At 45.4% G+C, this 17,322-nt stretch overlaps 1 protein-coding gene across 1 annotated transcript in view; it reads right to left on the bottom strand.

Annotated features, from left to right (window-relative positions):
• Positions 1-17,322, bottom strand: part of LOC311236352 (ras-specific guanine nucleotide-releasing factor RalGPS1) — a gene marked incomplete at its 5' end in the record, with an annotated part of 298,894 nt that overhangs the window by 76,794 nt on the left and 204,778 nt on the right. Inside the window, 1 exon segment of the mRNA XM_084324001.1 lies at positions 5,161-5,298. Coding sequence (XP_084180127.1) covers positions 5,161-5,298 — 138 coding nt within the window.

Here is a 17,322-nt window from a genome sequence, read left to right on the forward strand (position 1 = left end):
CTGACATGTTTGCCCAATCGCGTGACAAGCTGTGTCTTTGCCCATTTCCGGGTCTAACAGCAGCAAACTACCTAACGCCTAGTTTATCACTAGTTAAGCTTAGGCGACTCTTTCGAAGTTGGTTAAGGTTAGAGTTTGGAATCAGGGCTGGTGTTCTATCGCCCTGCTCTAAGACAAACTCTAACCTTAACCAACTTCGAAAGAGTGCCTAAGCTTAACCGGTGTAGAAACAGGCGTCGGCCAATCAGAGAGCGTCTCTGCAAAATGCGGCTAGGTTTAAAAATAACGCAGCTTAAGGGCGGCTACGTGGCGTAGTGGGCAAGGCGCTCGCCACGAATGCAGAGACGCTGGGCTCGCCTGTTCGAGCCCAGCGCTCCACATTGCTTTCAGTTTAGCTGGTCGTTCATACTAATACACATTGGCCGTATTCGGGGGTGGGAAACTGATGGGTGGGGATCGGGCGTTGTGGACAGCGACTCCTACAGGTCGGTTGGTGCGCCTGCGCAGTAGAATCAGGAAGTGTCGGGGGCAGCGTGAGCCTCCCACGCGTTACTCCTCGCCACTGAGAGATCGAGCTGCGCAGGTGAAAAGATGCGACTGCTGTTACCTCAAGTACCGGAGGGGACTTGTGCTATGTATGACTTAGTCCACATTGCAGCCGGCTTGTGGGAGGCAAGAAACAGCGTTCGTGACAGGGGAGGGTTGAATTGGATGATACGAAATTGGGATGGGAGAAAATATAGAAACTGGGAGAAAAAGTGGATAAAACAAATAAAATAACGCAGCTTAGGCACTCTTTCAAAGTTGGTTAATGTTAGAGTTTGTCTTAGAGCAGGGCGATAGAACACCAGCCCTGATTCCAAACTCTAACCTTAACCAACTTCGAAAGAGTCGCCTAAGCTTAACCAGTGATAAACTTGGCGTTACTGTAGGTAGTTTGCTGCTGTTAGACCCGGAAATGGGCAAAGACACAGCTCGTCACGCGATTGGGCAAACATGTCAGTGGCCAATCAGAGAGCGTCAGTCAGTGGCCAATCAGAGAGCGTCTCCGCAAAATGCGGCTAGGTTTAAAAATAACGCGGGAGGGGCAGGAGAGGAGAGAAGGTAGGGGAGGGGAAAAGGGGAGTGGTAGGTTGGAGGAGGGTGGTTATGGGTAGGGAAGGTTGAATGCTAGGGAGAACAGGTCGGTTTTGAGTCGGGATTTGAAGGTGGAGAGTGAGGGAGAGTCTCTGATGGTCTGAGGGAGGAAGAGGGACAGCATTTCTGCTAAGGAGAGAGACAGGCGGATGGTCTACAGACAAACTATTCTAAACTATTAATATGTTCCTATAAATTCTAACTAATTATAAATTCTGCACAGTTCCCATGTTAATAATGCTAAACGTTTTCATCTCCAGGTTGTGTGACGCCATCCGTGTTCTCTGCATTGCAGAAATCATAAGGCCCTATAATAGCTACAGTGGACAAGCACTAAGTTTCTGGGTTTTCTTAGATGGCCATTGTGTTATAAGTTATTGTGGGGCTGGGCTGTGCATCTGTCTTGTTGTTGAGCACTCGGAGGTCTGGGACAAGCTCGCTGGCAGCAGACTCCTCAGATCAGCTCGTAATCTCCTTCGCTGGTGGCGAGACTTAACTTTATTTCAACAAACCTCTGCTGACCATGATGCAATGACAGCATCTCACCCCCCAACTGGTATCAATTATGCACAAAAGCCCTCCTCAGCTCACTGGATCTTTCAGAAAGTTGTTGTTTGGTGGAAGAGTTTGCATGTCAGGCTGCAATGGAGAAGGAGCTTTTGTAAACATTATTGCAACGCTTCAGGGGTCAGGAGCTGTTGTAAAGGTGGGGCTGGACACCCCTACGCTACCCTACTGTAGGTCTGGGGAGGGTGTAGACTACCACATGCTGCCCTACTGTCGGTCTGGGGAGGGTGTAGACTACCACATGCTGCCCTATTGTAGGTCTGGGGAGGGTGTAGACTACCACATGCTGCCCTACTGTAGGTCTGGGGAGGGTGTAGACTACCACATGCTGCCCTACTGTAGGTCTTGGGAGGGTGTAGACTACCACATGCTGCCCTACTGTCGGTCTGGGGAGGGTGTAGACTACCACATGCTGCCCTACTGTAGGTCTGGGGAGGGTGTAGACTACCACATGCTGCCCTACTGTAGGTCTGGGGAGGGTGTAGACTACCACATGCTGCCCTACTGTAGGTCTTGGGAGGGTGTAGACTACCACATGCTGCCCTACTGTAGGTCTGGGGAGGGTGTAGACTACCACATGCTGCCCTACTGTCGGTCTGGGGAGGGTGTAGACTACCACATGCTGCCCTACTGTAGGTCTGGGGAGGGTGTAGACTACCACATACTGCCCTACTGTTGGTCTGGGGAGGGTGTAGACTACCACATGCTGCCCTACTGTTGGTCTGGGGAGGGTGTAGACTACCACATGCTGCCCTACTGTTGGTCTGGGGAGGGTGTAGACTACCGGCAACATATAGGTCCGTGAGTGTAATATAGATATTAAAATTGAATAAAAGAAAAAACGATCTAAAAGCGTAATATTACATTTTTGGCACCCAACGGTTGGCAAGCAAACATGTAATATTATGTGATTGGCCGTGAATGAGTTAATTATCTAGACTGATTTTCTTTACCTTCATTATTATTATTATTATTATTATTATAGAATATCTTTTTTACACTTTTTACAATGTAATCTCGATGATATTGCAAATGAGGGAAAATGTGTTTTTTGCCTTTCACGTTTTCTCCCATCCCCCATTTGAGTCATTATGGCCATTCCCCCTTTGCGCTACCCTACTGTATAATAAATAATAATAATTTAGGACCTGCTCAGAGGTCATCAATTGGCACACATGCGATGCATGCATGCGATTCGTCTTTGTAGGTCTGGGGAGGGTGTAGACTACCACATGCTGCCCTACTGTCGGTCTGGGGAGGGTGTAGACTACCACATGCTGCCCTACTGTCGGTCTGGGGAGGGTGTAGACTACCACATGCTTCCCTACTGTCGGTCTAGGGAGGGTATAGACTACCACATGCCTCCTCCTCCTAAGGGGCGACAGTGGCTCGGGAGGTAGAGCAGTCGTCTGGCAATCCGGAGGCTCCCTGTTCGATTCCCGCTCGTCCCGGGCAGCGTGTTGATGTGTCCTTGAGCAAGACACTTAACCCCTAATTGCTCCCGATGAGCAGGTTGGCACCTTGCATGGTTGCCTCTGCCGTCGGTGTGTGAATGTGTGAGTGAATGGGTAAAATGTGAGTAACAAATTGTAAAGCGCTTTGGATAAAAGCGCTATATAAAAAAGCAGCCATTTACCATTTACCATCCTCCCAGTCACTTGCCGCTTCTTTTCACCAGACAGCTAGGAGTTTCACTGGGGAGAGGGCAATGTGTACGGAGGTCAATCCTATCTCCCCTAGATCCCCTCCCCGCTGAACAGGCACCCCGACCGACCAGTAGGAGTCACTAGTGCAACGGCCAGGACTCATACCCCACCGGCTTCCCACCCGAGAACACTGATAATTGTGTTTGTAGAGATGACTGACCAAGCTGGACCCAATTACCTTTAATTAATGGCCAGATTGCCATGAAATTCGCTGTGAACATTTAAGACCTTTGGAGGAAGACGCTTATTTATTTTGGTGACCCCATGACTTTTCCTCTAGTGCCACCATCAGGCCGAGCTGAGAACAAGGTGTCTTGAAAAGTAATGGGCGAATTGCCATATAATTTGCTGTGAACATTCATAATCACTAAAGGGAGAAACCTGTTGATGTTAGTGACCCTGTGATGTTTCCCCTAGCGCCACCATGTGGATTTATAGCCTGGTTCTGTTGAGACAATATTGACAACTCTTGTTTATTTCATCTACTTAATCGTTGGCGCCTCCCTCCAGGACATTTACAACACACGCCTGGCCCGCAGAGCAGCATCGCGGGCGACATCACCCACCCCTCACAGCGCTTATTTAGTCTCCTGCCCTCCGGGACGAGAATGAGGAGCCTCCGAGCTAGAACTAGCAGACTGAAAGACAGCTTCATCCATCAGGCTGTCAGGAAGCTGAACTCTCTCCCAGCTCTCTCCCCCACTCTTACTCTGCCTCCACAGACTCTGGACTAGGACCCCCCCCCCACTGACACACACACACCATCCCACAGACACACACTGCCACTTTACTAACTCAGTGCCACTTTATTTATTTTTTACTATGTACTACTGCTGCTAGGAATATTTTCACTAAGTTCTCTTTTATTTAATTCACTCATTCATTTCATTTTAGCTACTGTTTATATTGTACATAGTCCTGTATTATGTTGTATATTGTGTCCTATGTTACTTTATCTTTATATTGTCGAGATCTTTTTATATACACCATGGGAAGGGGGGAACGTAATTTAATTTTTCTGTATGTCTTGCACATTATGGGAAATGACAATAAAGTTGACTTTGACCTCGACTGGGCACCTCGACTACCCAGTAAAATGTTGCATGTGACATTAATGGCAAAGTGGGGAGATTGTTGGATCTCTACTGAGTGCATTCTTCTAGTTTAACTCTAAAAGTTAATGCCCACAAAAGCATATGACTAAAGAACATAATTTGGCGGCTGATTGGCGCAGTGGGCAAGGCGCTCGCCACTAACGCAGGATACGATGGGTTCGAGCCCAGCTCTCGGCGTTGCTACCGGCTGGCCGGTCGTTCATACTAACACAATTGGCAAGTGTTAGAGGGTGGGAAAGCCGGTGGGTGGGGATTGGATGTTGTGGACAGCGACTCCTACAGGTCGGTTTGGTGACGGCGGTGCGGCGGAAACAGGAAGTATCGGGGGCAGCGTGAGCCTCACACGCGTTACTCCTCGCCACTGAGAGTTCGAGCTGCTGCGGTGAAAAGATGCGACAGGCTGCCTCCTTGTGTACCGGAGGTGACACGTGATGCAAGGCTTCTGTCCTCACTACAGCCGACCAGTGGGAGGCATAGTCTAGCAACGTTCAAGACAGGGGAGGGAGGAATTGGATAATACGAAATTGGGATGGGAGAAAAATAGAAAATGGGGAGAAAAAGTGGATCAAGAACATATGATGAGAGTTTGATGAGTAGATGACGTTGTGTTACTGATATGGTGCAGGTTCACATACCGTATTTACATGACACCTGCAGGTCAGAGATCACCCTCAGCAGGTTGTTCATCTGATTGGTCCGCTGCTCCGTCTCGATGATGCTATCTGACGCCGGATAGGCTGAGTCAATGTAGATCATGTCCAACAGGTAGATCCCTGCAGAAGGAGGGAGGGAACAGGAGATTTAGGGGAGGATTTAGTATAATCCCTGACAAATTGCCCTGACAAAATAGATAAACACAAATAAACATGAAATGTCATTCATGTTAGTAGGGTCTATAGCTTCCTTTCAGGGTGAGGCCTCTACCCAGTATCTAAAAGTGAGTTCTGTGCTACAAATTAACCAAATTAACGAGAACAAGTATAACCAACTTCTCCAACTCTGTTACACTTGGAATTCTAAGATTCTATCTGACATTTTGGTCAAACATGTGTTATTCATTTGTTGAAGCTCTACAAATACTGTAGTGTGTGGTGGCTGTAGTTATGATTTAAATGAGTACAAATGAAAATAAATAAAAGATACATTAGCTGCGCTCTGTGGGTTGAGAATTAATTAGACAGTGATATATTGATGTTAAAATTCACGTAGACGCTTGAACACACTCATCATCTCAAAAAGTACTCCGAGCGCAGATGGAACCTTTTACTCCCAAGCTCACAAAACGAAGGCCCAGCAGTAACGTGCCGACTTTTACACTGCTGATGGGATGAAAGAGGAACATTACTACAGCCAGTCTGCTTCGTCTCTGTACTTTATGGTCTTCATATGTTGACGTGTACGAGAATAAAGTTGAGATGTTGTCATGAGGTGGACAACTATAAACCTTCACCAACCAGATGCTGCATCAATAAAAAGCACAAAAATATATGAAGATAAAAAGGGATGAGTTATTGTGTAAAATACACAAAATGGATTTAAAGGAGCACCATTCCGTTTTTTTTAGGGAGGAATTATTCTCACGGCAAGAAGGTCCCGGGTTCAAACCCTAGGCCTCTCTGTGTGGAGTTTACATGTTCTCCCCGTGTGTTTGCGTGGGTTTCCTCCTGGTCCATTTGTTTGATTTGGATACGAAATGGGATACTTAAGTGTTTGGGATTTGTTTGGAGGGCAAATTAATCCACCGCATCTCTCCATAATACCCATGTTTGCAGCATCTATGACGTTAAGCAGGACAAATCAAGCGGATGAGTCCCAGACATCTACGTCATGGCTGTAGCTCCCAGTGCCGGGGGGCGGGCACAGAGTGCATTTAACGCCTGAAACATAACCTGGAAAACATCTGTTGACCTTTTCATTAAGTCACACACTCTTTCCTACAATTTGCATGCTGTATGGCACTGAGAGACAGGGTCACTCTAAGCATTGTGTGTGTACGTTGTAACCTACTTGCGGAGTTTAAAAGGTGCACTATGCAGTTTCGGAGGAGGGGGATTTGTTTGCAGAGCCTGCGAAAGACATGATTCTAATTCTTAGAATTATTCCATCTTATGTTATCATGCATTTTAGGCACTGTGAATCAAATGTAAGCCTAGAATATGTTTGTTAACAAAATTGCGAGCCCTGCCTTTGTAAACCACAGCAATGAAATAGTAACTTTTCAGGAAGCTTTCTAGCTTCAAACAGTGTTTCCAGGGATACAGTTTTTTTTTTTTTTTTTGTTTATTCAGTTATGAAATATACCATAGAAATCATTCACTTCTCAGACTCTCACAAAACTACATGTGCACCTTTAATTAAAAAACGTTTTGCCACGTGGAAAATGTGACACTACTTACACAAAAGTAAAATTGCCCATTGCTTGTTATGGATGTTATTAGCCAACTAAATATAGTTGCTTATAAAATAGTAACATTTCTGATGACAGGACCACCCCAGACTTGTAAGGATTACTTCAAGGATTACTTAGTTCAGGAAATATGTTTTTTCCCTCACCAACTGACAGGCAGCATTTTGCAATTAAACCTTTTGTGATTTACTGAATTGGGTTTTTCAAGATGTGGGCAGACAATGCAGATACACAACAGATCAGAACAGCAGGTCACAGTATAGTCCTTATTTGACACAGTGGTTAGTGGTTACCATCTGTCACACTTTCCACATAATTTTGAGGAAGGACTGGGATAAAAAATAGAAAGTCCCTGCCATTTATGACATACGGCCCAATTTCCAAACCGAACAGTAACCCCCATTTCTGACAAACCAAACCAATATTGGAAATCCACAGCCTACACACAGCAATGAGGTGGGATATCCTGTGAAATCAAACAACCAAGAGTCCGTTCTATCACAAAACACAGTTTCAGGGACAAGGCTGGCAAGGCAAATTAAAGGATCAGGAGACGGCCGCAGATTTTTGGCAACATTTTAGATTTCTTATTATATCTCAACAGTTAGTCTATAGTACTGGAAAAATAAGACGATTGAGACCAAAATTAAGAAAGATCTGTCGTTCCGGTAAGGGGAAGAAGCTAAAACAACGACATCCAATCAAATGAACGGCCAAGTCAAATGATTGGAATGAGCGAGCTGTCTATCAAACCTTCTAGTGACATAACAGTTGCGCACATACACAAAGGCCTGATGCTAACGCATAGCTGCCTGCTAGCTACCTAGCCAGTAGCCATGGCTTTGGAGGCATCCTGATGAGTTCCGATTGGAAAGAGCATTGTTGAATACAGTTTTTAGGATTTTCAAATATTTCTAAGTTCTGCCCAAAATCAATGGTTTACAATCAATCTATTGCTCCTTTAACAATACCCAACACTTATATTGATCTTGTATTGCCTTTATAAAATATTATAAAAACACAATTGCTCTTAATAGCTGGGAAAATATTGTGTGGCTCTGGAGTTCAATGCTGATGAGTGCACACTGAATTCAGAGATTCAGATTGCTTTATTGTTGCATCTTTGTCATATTTCTCATACAAAAAATAGCAAGATTCTTGGGGCCCCCTCGACCTACAGCATGTCAATAAAATACACAATAGAACAATATACAAAACACAATAAAAACCAGCATAATAATGATGTATGAAAAAGGTGACAGTGCTGACAGTGTTTAAAGGGGAACTATCTTATAAATGGCCTTTTTCAGTGTTTAGCATTGTTTCTTAGCTATGTGGACTTATATTAATATGATCTATGTCTCTAATTCTCATATTGGCGCATTCTTCCAATTCTCCTCTCACAATATTCACCCTCACTGAACTGAGGCCCTGTTTAGACGGAAACGCTAGCAGGTGAATCCGCAAAAAGATTTTTTCGGATGTGCCTTTTGTTTATACGGCAACAGCGTTTTTTACGGTGAGAATCCGCAAAAAAGTGAGACCACCTTCCTGGGTGGGATTCCTAGAAACGATAAACCTTTGCGCTATCATCTAAACTGTCAAACGGCATAAAACTATAACGAAAGGGTTGTCAAGGCTCTCGTCGCGTACTGCTTACATCACAGGCATGCGCCAGACGCCAGTAGCCTAGAAGCGTAAACAAAGCATGTCTGATTCTATCCATGGCGATCACCTGAAGGCTACATTGGCAGTACTTTTAAATACACAAGAATCTGTCCCACGGCTATCGCAACTATTAGTGACTGGAGCCACTGTCTGTGAGTGACTCTGCTTTGGTCCAATCACATTCCCCCACCCACAGTCTGCGAATCAGAGGCAGAGTAGGGCGGGTCTTCACAGCACGTTTGGTTGTCTCAACGACCTGAGGCGATCTGATTGGCCACTGACGTTTCTGGTCATGTGACATCTGCGCCAATCGTGTGACAGCGGGGCTCCGTCGTCTCGAGTCTTTACAGCCTCGTCTGCACGCAGAATTCCATCCCAAAACACTAGTCTAAACGCAAAATAAAAAGTGAGACCGCAAGACGACTTTTGCGGTTTCTGTTCAGACTCTCTCCGTCTAAACATGGCCTGAGTCATCTGAAAATGTGCTGATTTGTGATGTCAGAGAGACTCAGCTGCATGAGACTCTGCTGAGACTCACACACACTCCACACAGTTCCCACTGTGGTTGGAGCCCAGGCTCAAAACGGCTTAAGATCTTGAGGTAGAAAAATGCTGTTTTTGAGGACTTGATTAGAAATACAAAACAATGAATTAAAAAAAATAAAAAATTACAGAGGTGTTCCATAAACTCACAGGAATTGTGTAAAAGTGCCCAAATAGTGAAAGAAATAGTAAAATAGTTCCCCTTTAATATAAAAAGTGCAACAGTAGAATAAAACCAACGTAAAGTACTTAAAATACTTAAAACACATAAATATATACAATAAAGGGCGGCAGGAGACGCTGGGTTCGAGCCCAGCTCTCGGCGTTGCTACCGGTTGGCCGGTCGTTCATACTAACACAATTGGCAGTGTTAAGGGTGGGAAAGCCGGTGGGTGGGGATTTGACGTTGTGGACAGCGACTCCTACAGGTCGGTTTGGTGACGCCGGTGCGACGGAAGCAGGAAGTAGCGGGGGCAGAGTGAGCCTCCCACGCGTTACTCCTCGCCACTGAGAGCTCGAGCTGCTGCGGTGAAAAGATGCGACAGGCTGCCTCCTCGTGTACCGGAGGGGACACGTGATGCAAGGCTTCTGTCCTCACTACAGCCGACTTGTGGGAGGCATAGTCTAGCAACGTTCAAGACAGGGGAGGGAAGAATTAAATAATACGAAATTGGGATAAGAGAAAATAGAAAATGGGGAGAAAAAGTGGCTAAAAAAATATCTAAAAAAATATATATACAATAAAATCTGAATGACTAAATAGTGTTCATGAGACTGATGGCTTGATGAGAGTACAAGTCCTTGAGCCTGCTGGACCTGGCTCTGAGGCTGCGGTAACGCCTCCCGGAAGGCAGCAGTTGGATCAAGATGTTGTTGGGAACTTGGGATGGCTGGGGTCTTTTATGATTTTCCGGGCCTTGCCGATGCACCGGCTGTTATAGATGTCTTGTACTATGCAGGGGAGCTCACAGCCGCAGATTTTATGAGCTGTCTTAACAACTCTCTGTATTGCTCTGCGGCTGTGAGCAGTGCAGTTCCCGTACCAAGCTGCGATGCAGCCGGTAAGGACACTCTCGGTGGTGCTCCTGTAAAATGCACGCAGGATGCTAGGCCCCATGCCAAACTTTTTAAGTCTTCTCAGCCAGGTGGAAGAGTAAAAAATAACCGTTGTTGTGCCTTCTACACCACCTGATCCGCGTTTCAGGTCCTCCGTGATGTTAACTCCGAGGAACCTGAACTGAATTGACAGAACTTATTAAATGAAACATAATACCAGTAATATTGAAGAACTGCTAAAGACGTGCGTGAGGTGGCTGACAGAACGTACAGCAACAACAACAAACACAATGCCAGAGCACAGCAAGGCTGCCACAATGTACCAAGACAACTTTCAACTATATATATATATTATGCCCAAATGTATTTGAAATGGCACTGGGCTTTTTTTTTTTTATTCCTTCAAATTCAACATCCCACCCCAGCTATTTAACTACAATACACACACTAGCTACATTATATTACACAGCCATAATAATACAGGCTTACCTTACCTTCACATAGTTAGTTAACATGGAAGGAATTATCTTTTCCATGCGACCCTGTCGATCATTATGGTCCGAATCCAGCTTCAGGATCACTTTTAGAGTTACCATAACATATCCATAAGCATGAAGGCCTCCAAATTGTCTCGAGACATTCTGTTCCCCTCACGATAATGCACCTCATGCCGGTAGAACGTCGTTAGCAACGACGACGTCATGGGAAAAGAGGTTAGACTGTTTTTTAAGATCTGTTTCTGTATAAGGCCATTATTGTTGATTTACCACCCTACATCACATTGATGTATTGGAGTTCTGGACCTTATCATACTCTCTCTGGTGATTGGCTTACACTTACTGTAAGGTGCCTAGAGTTTGCACTGAATTAGGAAAATCTGTTTTTAGCTTCTGTGCCCCAAACACAAATGTTTTGCAATGCACTTTAAAACTCAATTAATTAGTATCTATTGGTCAGTTTAAGTCTTTAATAGAAAACCACTTCACGGGCGCCCCAGTGGCGCACCGCATAGTGCCTCGCACACCTACGCGGCCATCCCGGGTTCGCCTCCCGCTCCCGGGCTGATTTGTCGCATGTCCTCCCCACATCTTCTCCCGTTCTCCCTCTCCTCTGTCGGTCTTGTATGGCCAATAAAAAGCTGTAAAAATGCTCAAATAAATCAAAAAAATATATATAAAAAAAAAACACTACACCACAGTCTGCGGTTTTTAATAATTTAAATATTTAATTGATTGGCTTTTCGTTTCTATATCGTTTTTTTTGTGTTGTATTTCTAAACGTCATTGTAAATGAGAGCTTGCTCTCAATTTCTGTTTATTTAAAATACAATTATTCAGACGTTTTTTAATGTAATCAAACATTAATCTTGTTTTATTTTAAATGGCCCATAGCCCTTCTGGCATTTGTCCACCTTGCCACAGTCGGCAAGGTCGGCCCGTCGCTGGTCTGAAACATGAACGGTGATGTCAACAGAGAGCGTGCCCGCCCAGCGTATAGGATAACGAGACATTACCATGCATATAAAAAAAAAAAAAACTAGACCCCTTCTGCATCTGCAGTTAATTTTCTATAGGAACAATGTATTCCACATGTCGCCATACAGCCGCGCTAATTCGTTCCAACGCACGTGTGGGGCGCCCACCAAGCGGAGCTGCCTCCAAGCCAAGAACAAGGCCTTCTGATTAGCGTCAAGAGGGGAGGCCTGTCTGTTGACAGCCACGGAGATGGAGATGGATGCGAATAGATGGGAAGAGAGAGAAAACAGCTTCAGATGTACGGGCAGAGACTTCCTCTTGGGGCAAAGAGGAATGGGTCAAAGGTCACCAGGGTGATGTGAGCTACAGCTTCCGAATGATGTCAGGAAGCCCAGAGCCTCAGCTCTCTAGGGAAGGACCTTCAGGAAGCCCAGAGCCTCAGCTCTCTAGGGAAGGACCTTCAGGAAGCCCAGAGCCTCAGCTCTCTAGGGAAGGACCTTCAGGAAGCCCAGAGCCTCAGCTCTCTAGGGAAGGACCTTCAGGAAGCCCAGAGCCTCAGCTCTCTAGGGAAGGACCTTCAGGAAGCCCAGAGCCTCAGCTCTCTAGGGAAGGACCTTCAGGAAGCCCAGAGCCTCAGGTCTCTAGGGAAGGACCTTCAGGAAGCCCAGAGCCTCAGCTCTCTAGGGAAGGACCTTCAGGAAGCCGTGAGCCTCAGCTCTCTAGGGAAGGACCTTCAGGAAGCACAGAGCCTCAGCTCTCTAGGGAAGGACCTTCAGGAAGCACAGAGCCTCAGTTCTCTAGGGAAGGACCTTCAGGAAGTACAGAGCCTCAGCTCTCTAGGGAAGGACCTTCAGGAAGCACAGAGCCTCAGTTCTCTAGGGAAGGACCTTCAGGAAGTACAGAGCCTCAGCTCTCTAGGGAAGGACCTTCAGGAAGCACAGAGCCTCAGTTCTCTAGAGAAGGACCTTCAGGAAGCCGTGAGCCTCAGCTCTCTAGGGAAGGACCTTCAGGAAGCCGTGAGCCTCAGCTCTCTAGGGAAGGACCTTCAGGAAGCCCAGAGCCTCAGTTATCTAGAGAAGGACCTTCAGGAAGCCCAGAGCCTCAGTTATCTAGGGAAGGACCTTCAGGAAGCACAGAGCCTCAGTTATCTAGGGAAGGACCTTCAGGAAGCCCAGAGCCTCAGCTCTCTAGGGAAGGACCTTCAGGAAGCCCAGAGCCTCAGCTCTCTAGGGAAGGACCTTCAGGAAGCCGTGAGCCTCAGCTCTCTAGGGAAGGACCTTCAGGAAGCCCAGAGCCTCAGTTCTCTAGGGAAGGACCTTCAGGAAGCCCAGAGCCTCAGTTCTCTAGGGAAGGACCTTCAGGAAGCACAGAGCCTCAGTTCTCTAGAGAAGGACCTTCAGGAAGCCCAGAGCCTCAGTTCTCTAGGGAAGGACCTTCAGGAAGCACAGAGCCTCAGTTATCTAGGGAAGGACCTTCAGGAAGCACAGAGCCTCAGTTCTCTAGAGAAGGACCTTCAGGAAGCACAGACCCTCAGCTCTCTAGAGAAGGACCTTCAGGAAGCACAGAGCCTCAGCTCTCTAGAGAAGGACCTTCAGGAAGCACAGAGCCTCAGTTCTCTAGGGAAGGACCTTCAGGAAGCACAGACCCTCAGCTCTCTAGAGAAGGACCTTCAGGAAGCACAGAGCCTCAGCTCTCTAGAGAAGGACCTTCAGGAAGCACAGAGCCTCAGTTCACTAGGGAAGGACCTTCAGGAAGCACAGAGCCTCAGTTCTCTAGGGAAGGACCTTCAGGAAGCACAGAGCCTCAGTTATCTAGGGAAGGACCTTCAGGAAGCACAGAGCCTCAGTTCTCTAGGGAAGGACCTTCCTAACGTTGTGTGATGCGCTAACGTTCACACTGCGATCTGAGGAAAACAACGAGACTTTGTCGACAAGAAAGAAAACAGTTGTGCAACTCATCACTATGTCCATGTTTTTTCACTCCCAAATAGACGACGAATAAGCATGATTTTAAAATATATTTTAAAATATATTTACACCTATATAAGGAAGGTGTATCGTTTGTAAACACAACATGATCTATTTTGAGTTATCAAGGGATGAGAAACACAGAAAAAGCTTATTTTCCATCTGCAGACACTAAAAGTCTGAAGTAAATAAGGAGTATTTTGTACATACGATAAGATAAGCAAAAATATTTCTTTATTGATCCCCTAGGGGTAATTCGGAAGTACATACTTTATATACTATACTCAAAGCCTGGAATGGGCCTTTTAATGTATACAGACCCAGATTCACACACACACATTTTATATGCTTTATTTATGTCCACATAAATGCAAAGTACATTAAGGACATAAACACTAACAGTGCCACCCACCCACCCACCCACCCACCCACCCACCCACCCACCCACCCACCCACACACCCACACACACACACACACACACACACACACACACACACACACACACACACACACACACACACACACACACACACACACACACACACACACACACACACACACACACACACACACACAAAGTCACTAAAACCTTATTTTTATCCATGGTTTCTCTGTAGCAGACAAAACAAAATACTTTTCTCCACATCGGCGCAGACTGCCTGGACCCTGAGCAGCGAGACGTGGTGGCAGAAGACAAAAACGGTGCCGTGCAGCAGATCTGAGGCCAGCGTAAGTGGACTGTTATGAGCTCTATGAAGTCATTCAGCAGACCATGGGATGTTGAGAAGGTCCAGGACAAAACTAATTTCCTCCCGACGGACTCGTACACCACGGTGACCAGCCTCCCTAAGCAACAGCCTGTAGGGCTGCAGGTGTCAAAAACAATGGAGGATGAATGATTATGATGATGATGATTATGAGGAGCAGAGGAAACCCTCACACTATAGGACCAAAGGGAAATGCATCTAGTGTTCCATTCGCTTACGTGTGACTGATGTATTCTGTATGATACGGTTGGATGGCCCTCTCTTGTAGAGGTGTGATAAACATTAGTATTTGTTTATTTTCAAAGCTATTGTCGGTACAGCACGCCGCCCCTGACAACAACGATGTTGCATTGGAATTCTGGATTCTCTCAAACTCGCTCTAGTGATTTGCTTACGCTTAAGGTTCATACTCTTGGAACGCCCTTCAATGCACTTGATATTCTTCCAACCTGCGGACAAGTTATAGCTTTGATTAATAACCATTGTTTTTTTCAATCTACTTTTTCTCCCCATTTTCTATTTTTCTCCCTTCCCCAATTTCGTATCGTCCAATTCTACCCTCCCCTGTCTTGAACGTTGCTAGACTATGCCTCCCACAAGCCGGCTGCAATGTGGACGAAGCCTTGCATCACGTGTCCCCTCCGGTACTCGAGGAGGCAGCCGTCGCATCTTTTCACCTGCACAGTGCGATCTCTCAGCGGTGAGGGTCTGCGTGGGAGGGCCCCTGTTGCTTCCTGATTCTGCTGCGCAGGCGCACCAACCGACCTGTAGGAGTCGCTGTCCACCACGTCCGATCCCCACCCACCAGCTTCCCACCCCCTAATACTGCCAATTGTATTAGTATGAACGACCAGCCAAGCTGGTAAGCAACGCCGAGAGCTGGGCTCGAACCCAGCATCTCCTGCGTTGGTGGTGAGCGCCTTGCCCACTGCGCCACCTAGCCGCCCCAGATTAATAACCATTGTATGTCATTTTGTAATTGCTTTTAGTCTGCTTTTCCCGTTTCTTGTCTCCTGTTTTTATCTAATTTTAACTTGTTTTTATCTTTGTGTTGCTCTAACTCTTAGTTGTATACTCAACGTCACTGCAAACGAGGGGAACCTCGCCGTGTCCCTGGAGTTGATATAAAGGTTGAATGAATGCAGCTGAATTTAACGCTACAGGGCTGTACTCCACTCAGCCCACTGCTGCTGTGGATAACTAGTGTGAACTATTAATGCTTGACCTACATTCGGGTGAGGAAACTTTTATGATAACACCTCTGGACGTAAAATAAAAGTACTCGGTCTGCACGGTCAAAATTCTCACAGTGTGGCGCTTTCCTGTCTGCACTTTTACAACGGCAGTTACAACAATCTTTCAGATATTCGGTGGGGAAACGGCGTCAGCGCTCTGCAGGTGACATGATTGAATCCTACATAGCACATAGTACCCTATAAATATATTTAGAACAGTTTTCAAAAGCAAGCACATAACTGAATCCTGCATATAGTAGACTATAAATATATTTAGAACAGTTTTGAAAAGCAAGCACATAACTGAATCCTGCACATAGTACCCTATAAATATATTTAGAACAGTTTTGAAAAGCAAGCACATGACCGAATCCTGCACATAGTACCCTATAAATATATTTAGAACAGTTTGAAAAGCAAGCACATGTAGTCATATACAGTAGTCTCTCCAAATCACTCGAGAGAGCGAATGCAATATTGCAGGCCAACCTGAACCTACACAACCTCTACTGCCTTTAATTATGAATGCACATGACACATTTATTATATTATTTATACAGTGTATATAACTGCAGGTCTCTCTTGGAAAAGAGATTTTGAATCTCAATGGGACTAACTAGTCAAATAAAGGCTAAATAGAAATGTACATGTCGTTTTTAGATTGAAGTCTTCTGAAAACCTAAAACAGCCGCATACGTTTCATGATCTGAATGAGTCGGTGGACCTGCAACTCCACAGACTTTCATAGGAACAGCTAATTCTACAACTGCAGTGAAATAGTAAAACTAGGGGCAATGCACACTGCCCGCAAGCCTCAACAGTTGAAGGCATATCTTGAAGTGGGATAACAAGGTTATTTTAAATGCCAGGCAGAGGTTAATCTCAAACACAGGTCAGACGAGCAACATGGGTGGTCATCTCAAAGCCCAGTGGATCCTGTGCCTCTCCTCTCTTAACGGAAGCAGGGGAGACGACAATCTGACGACAATCATTCAGTCATAAGACAACATGGAGGGAATAACACAAAGGACCTGTTTCATAAAATGGATTGTGCCCTAGTTCTGGGCCGTCATTTATCAATGCTGCATACGTGCGTACGATTATTTCTAAGCAAAGTGTGGGATTTATCAATATGAACGTGTGCTTGAGATTGTGCGTACATCTACGCAGAGCTCCGACCGTGCGTACATGGCACCAAGTGGTAGAATAGGAAAACTGCAACAGACGGAACAAGCTTTCATGCATTAGAGTTTCAACACCTACGTGTTCGGTATGACTCAATTAAATCATAGTTAATTGTAAAATAGAGACATGAGTGTAATTATTGTCAAACCCTATAAATAGCATTTGGAATAGAAAATAGAACACTTACTACGCATTATTGATAAATGAGGGCCCTGGATCGAAAAGGTTCCATAGAGGGCTCCATAGAATTACATTTCTTAGTCAAGGGGCTAGGCTATGTTTGTGAATCAGCCATATATCTCACAAGAAGTTGTTCGGTAAAAATTTACAGAAGTGTTGAAATATTCATAATATCATCTTACATCTGATGATATCATTATTTACAATATAGATGGAGATGCAAAATGTTAATAACTTTACAAATAAAGACATTAATTCATACACTGTACAGTAAATACAATAGAGGCTTCGTCCTAAACTTCCAATTTACAAT

Source organism: Notolepis coatsorum (assembly GCF_963971535.1).
Source record: "Notolepis coatsorum genome assembly, chromosome: 11".
Taxonomy (NCBI): domain Eukaryota; kingdom Metazoa; phylum Chordata; class Actinopteri; order Aulopiformes; family Paralepididae; genus Notolepis; species Notolepis coatsorum.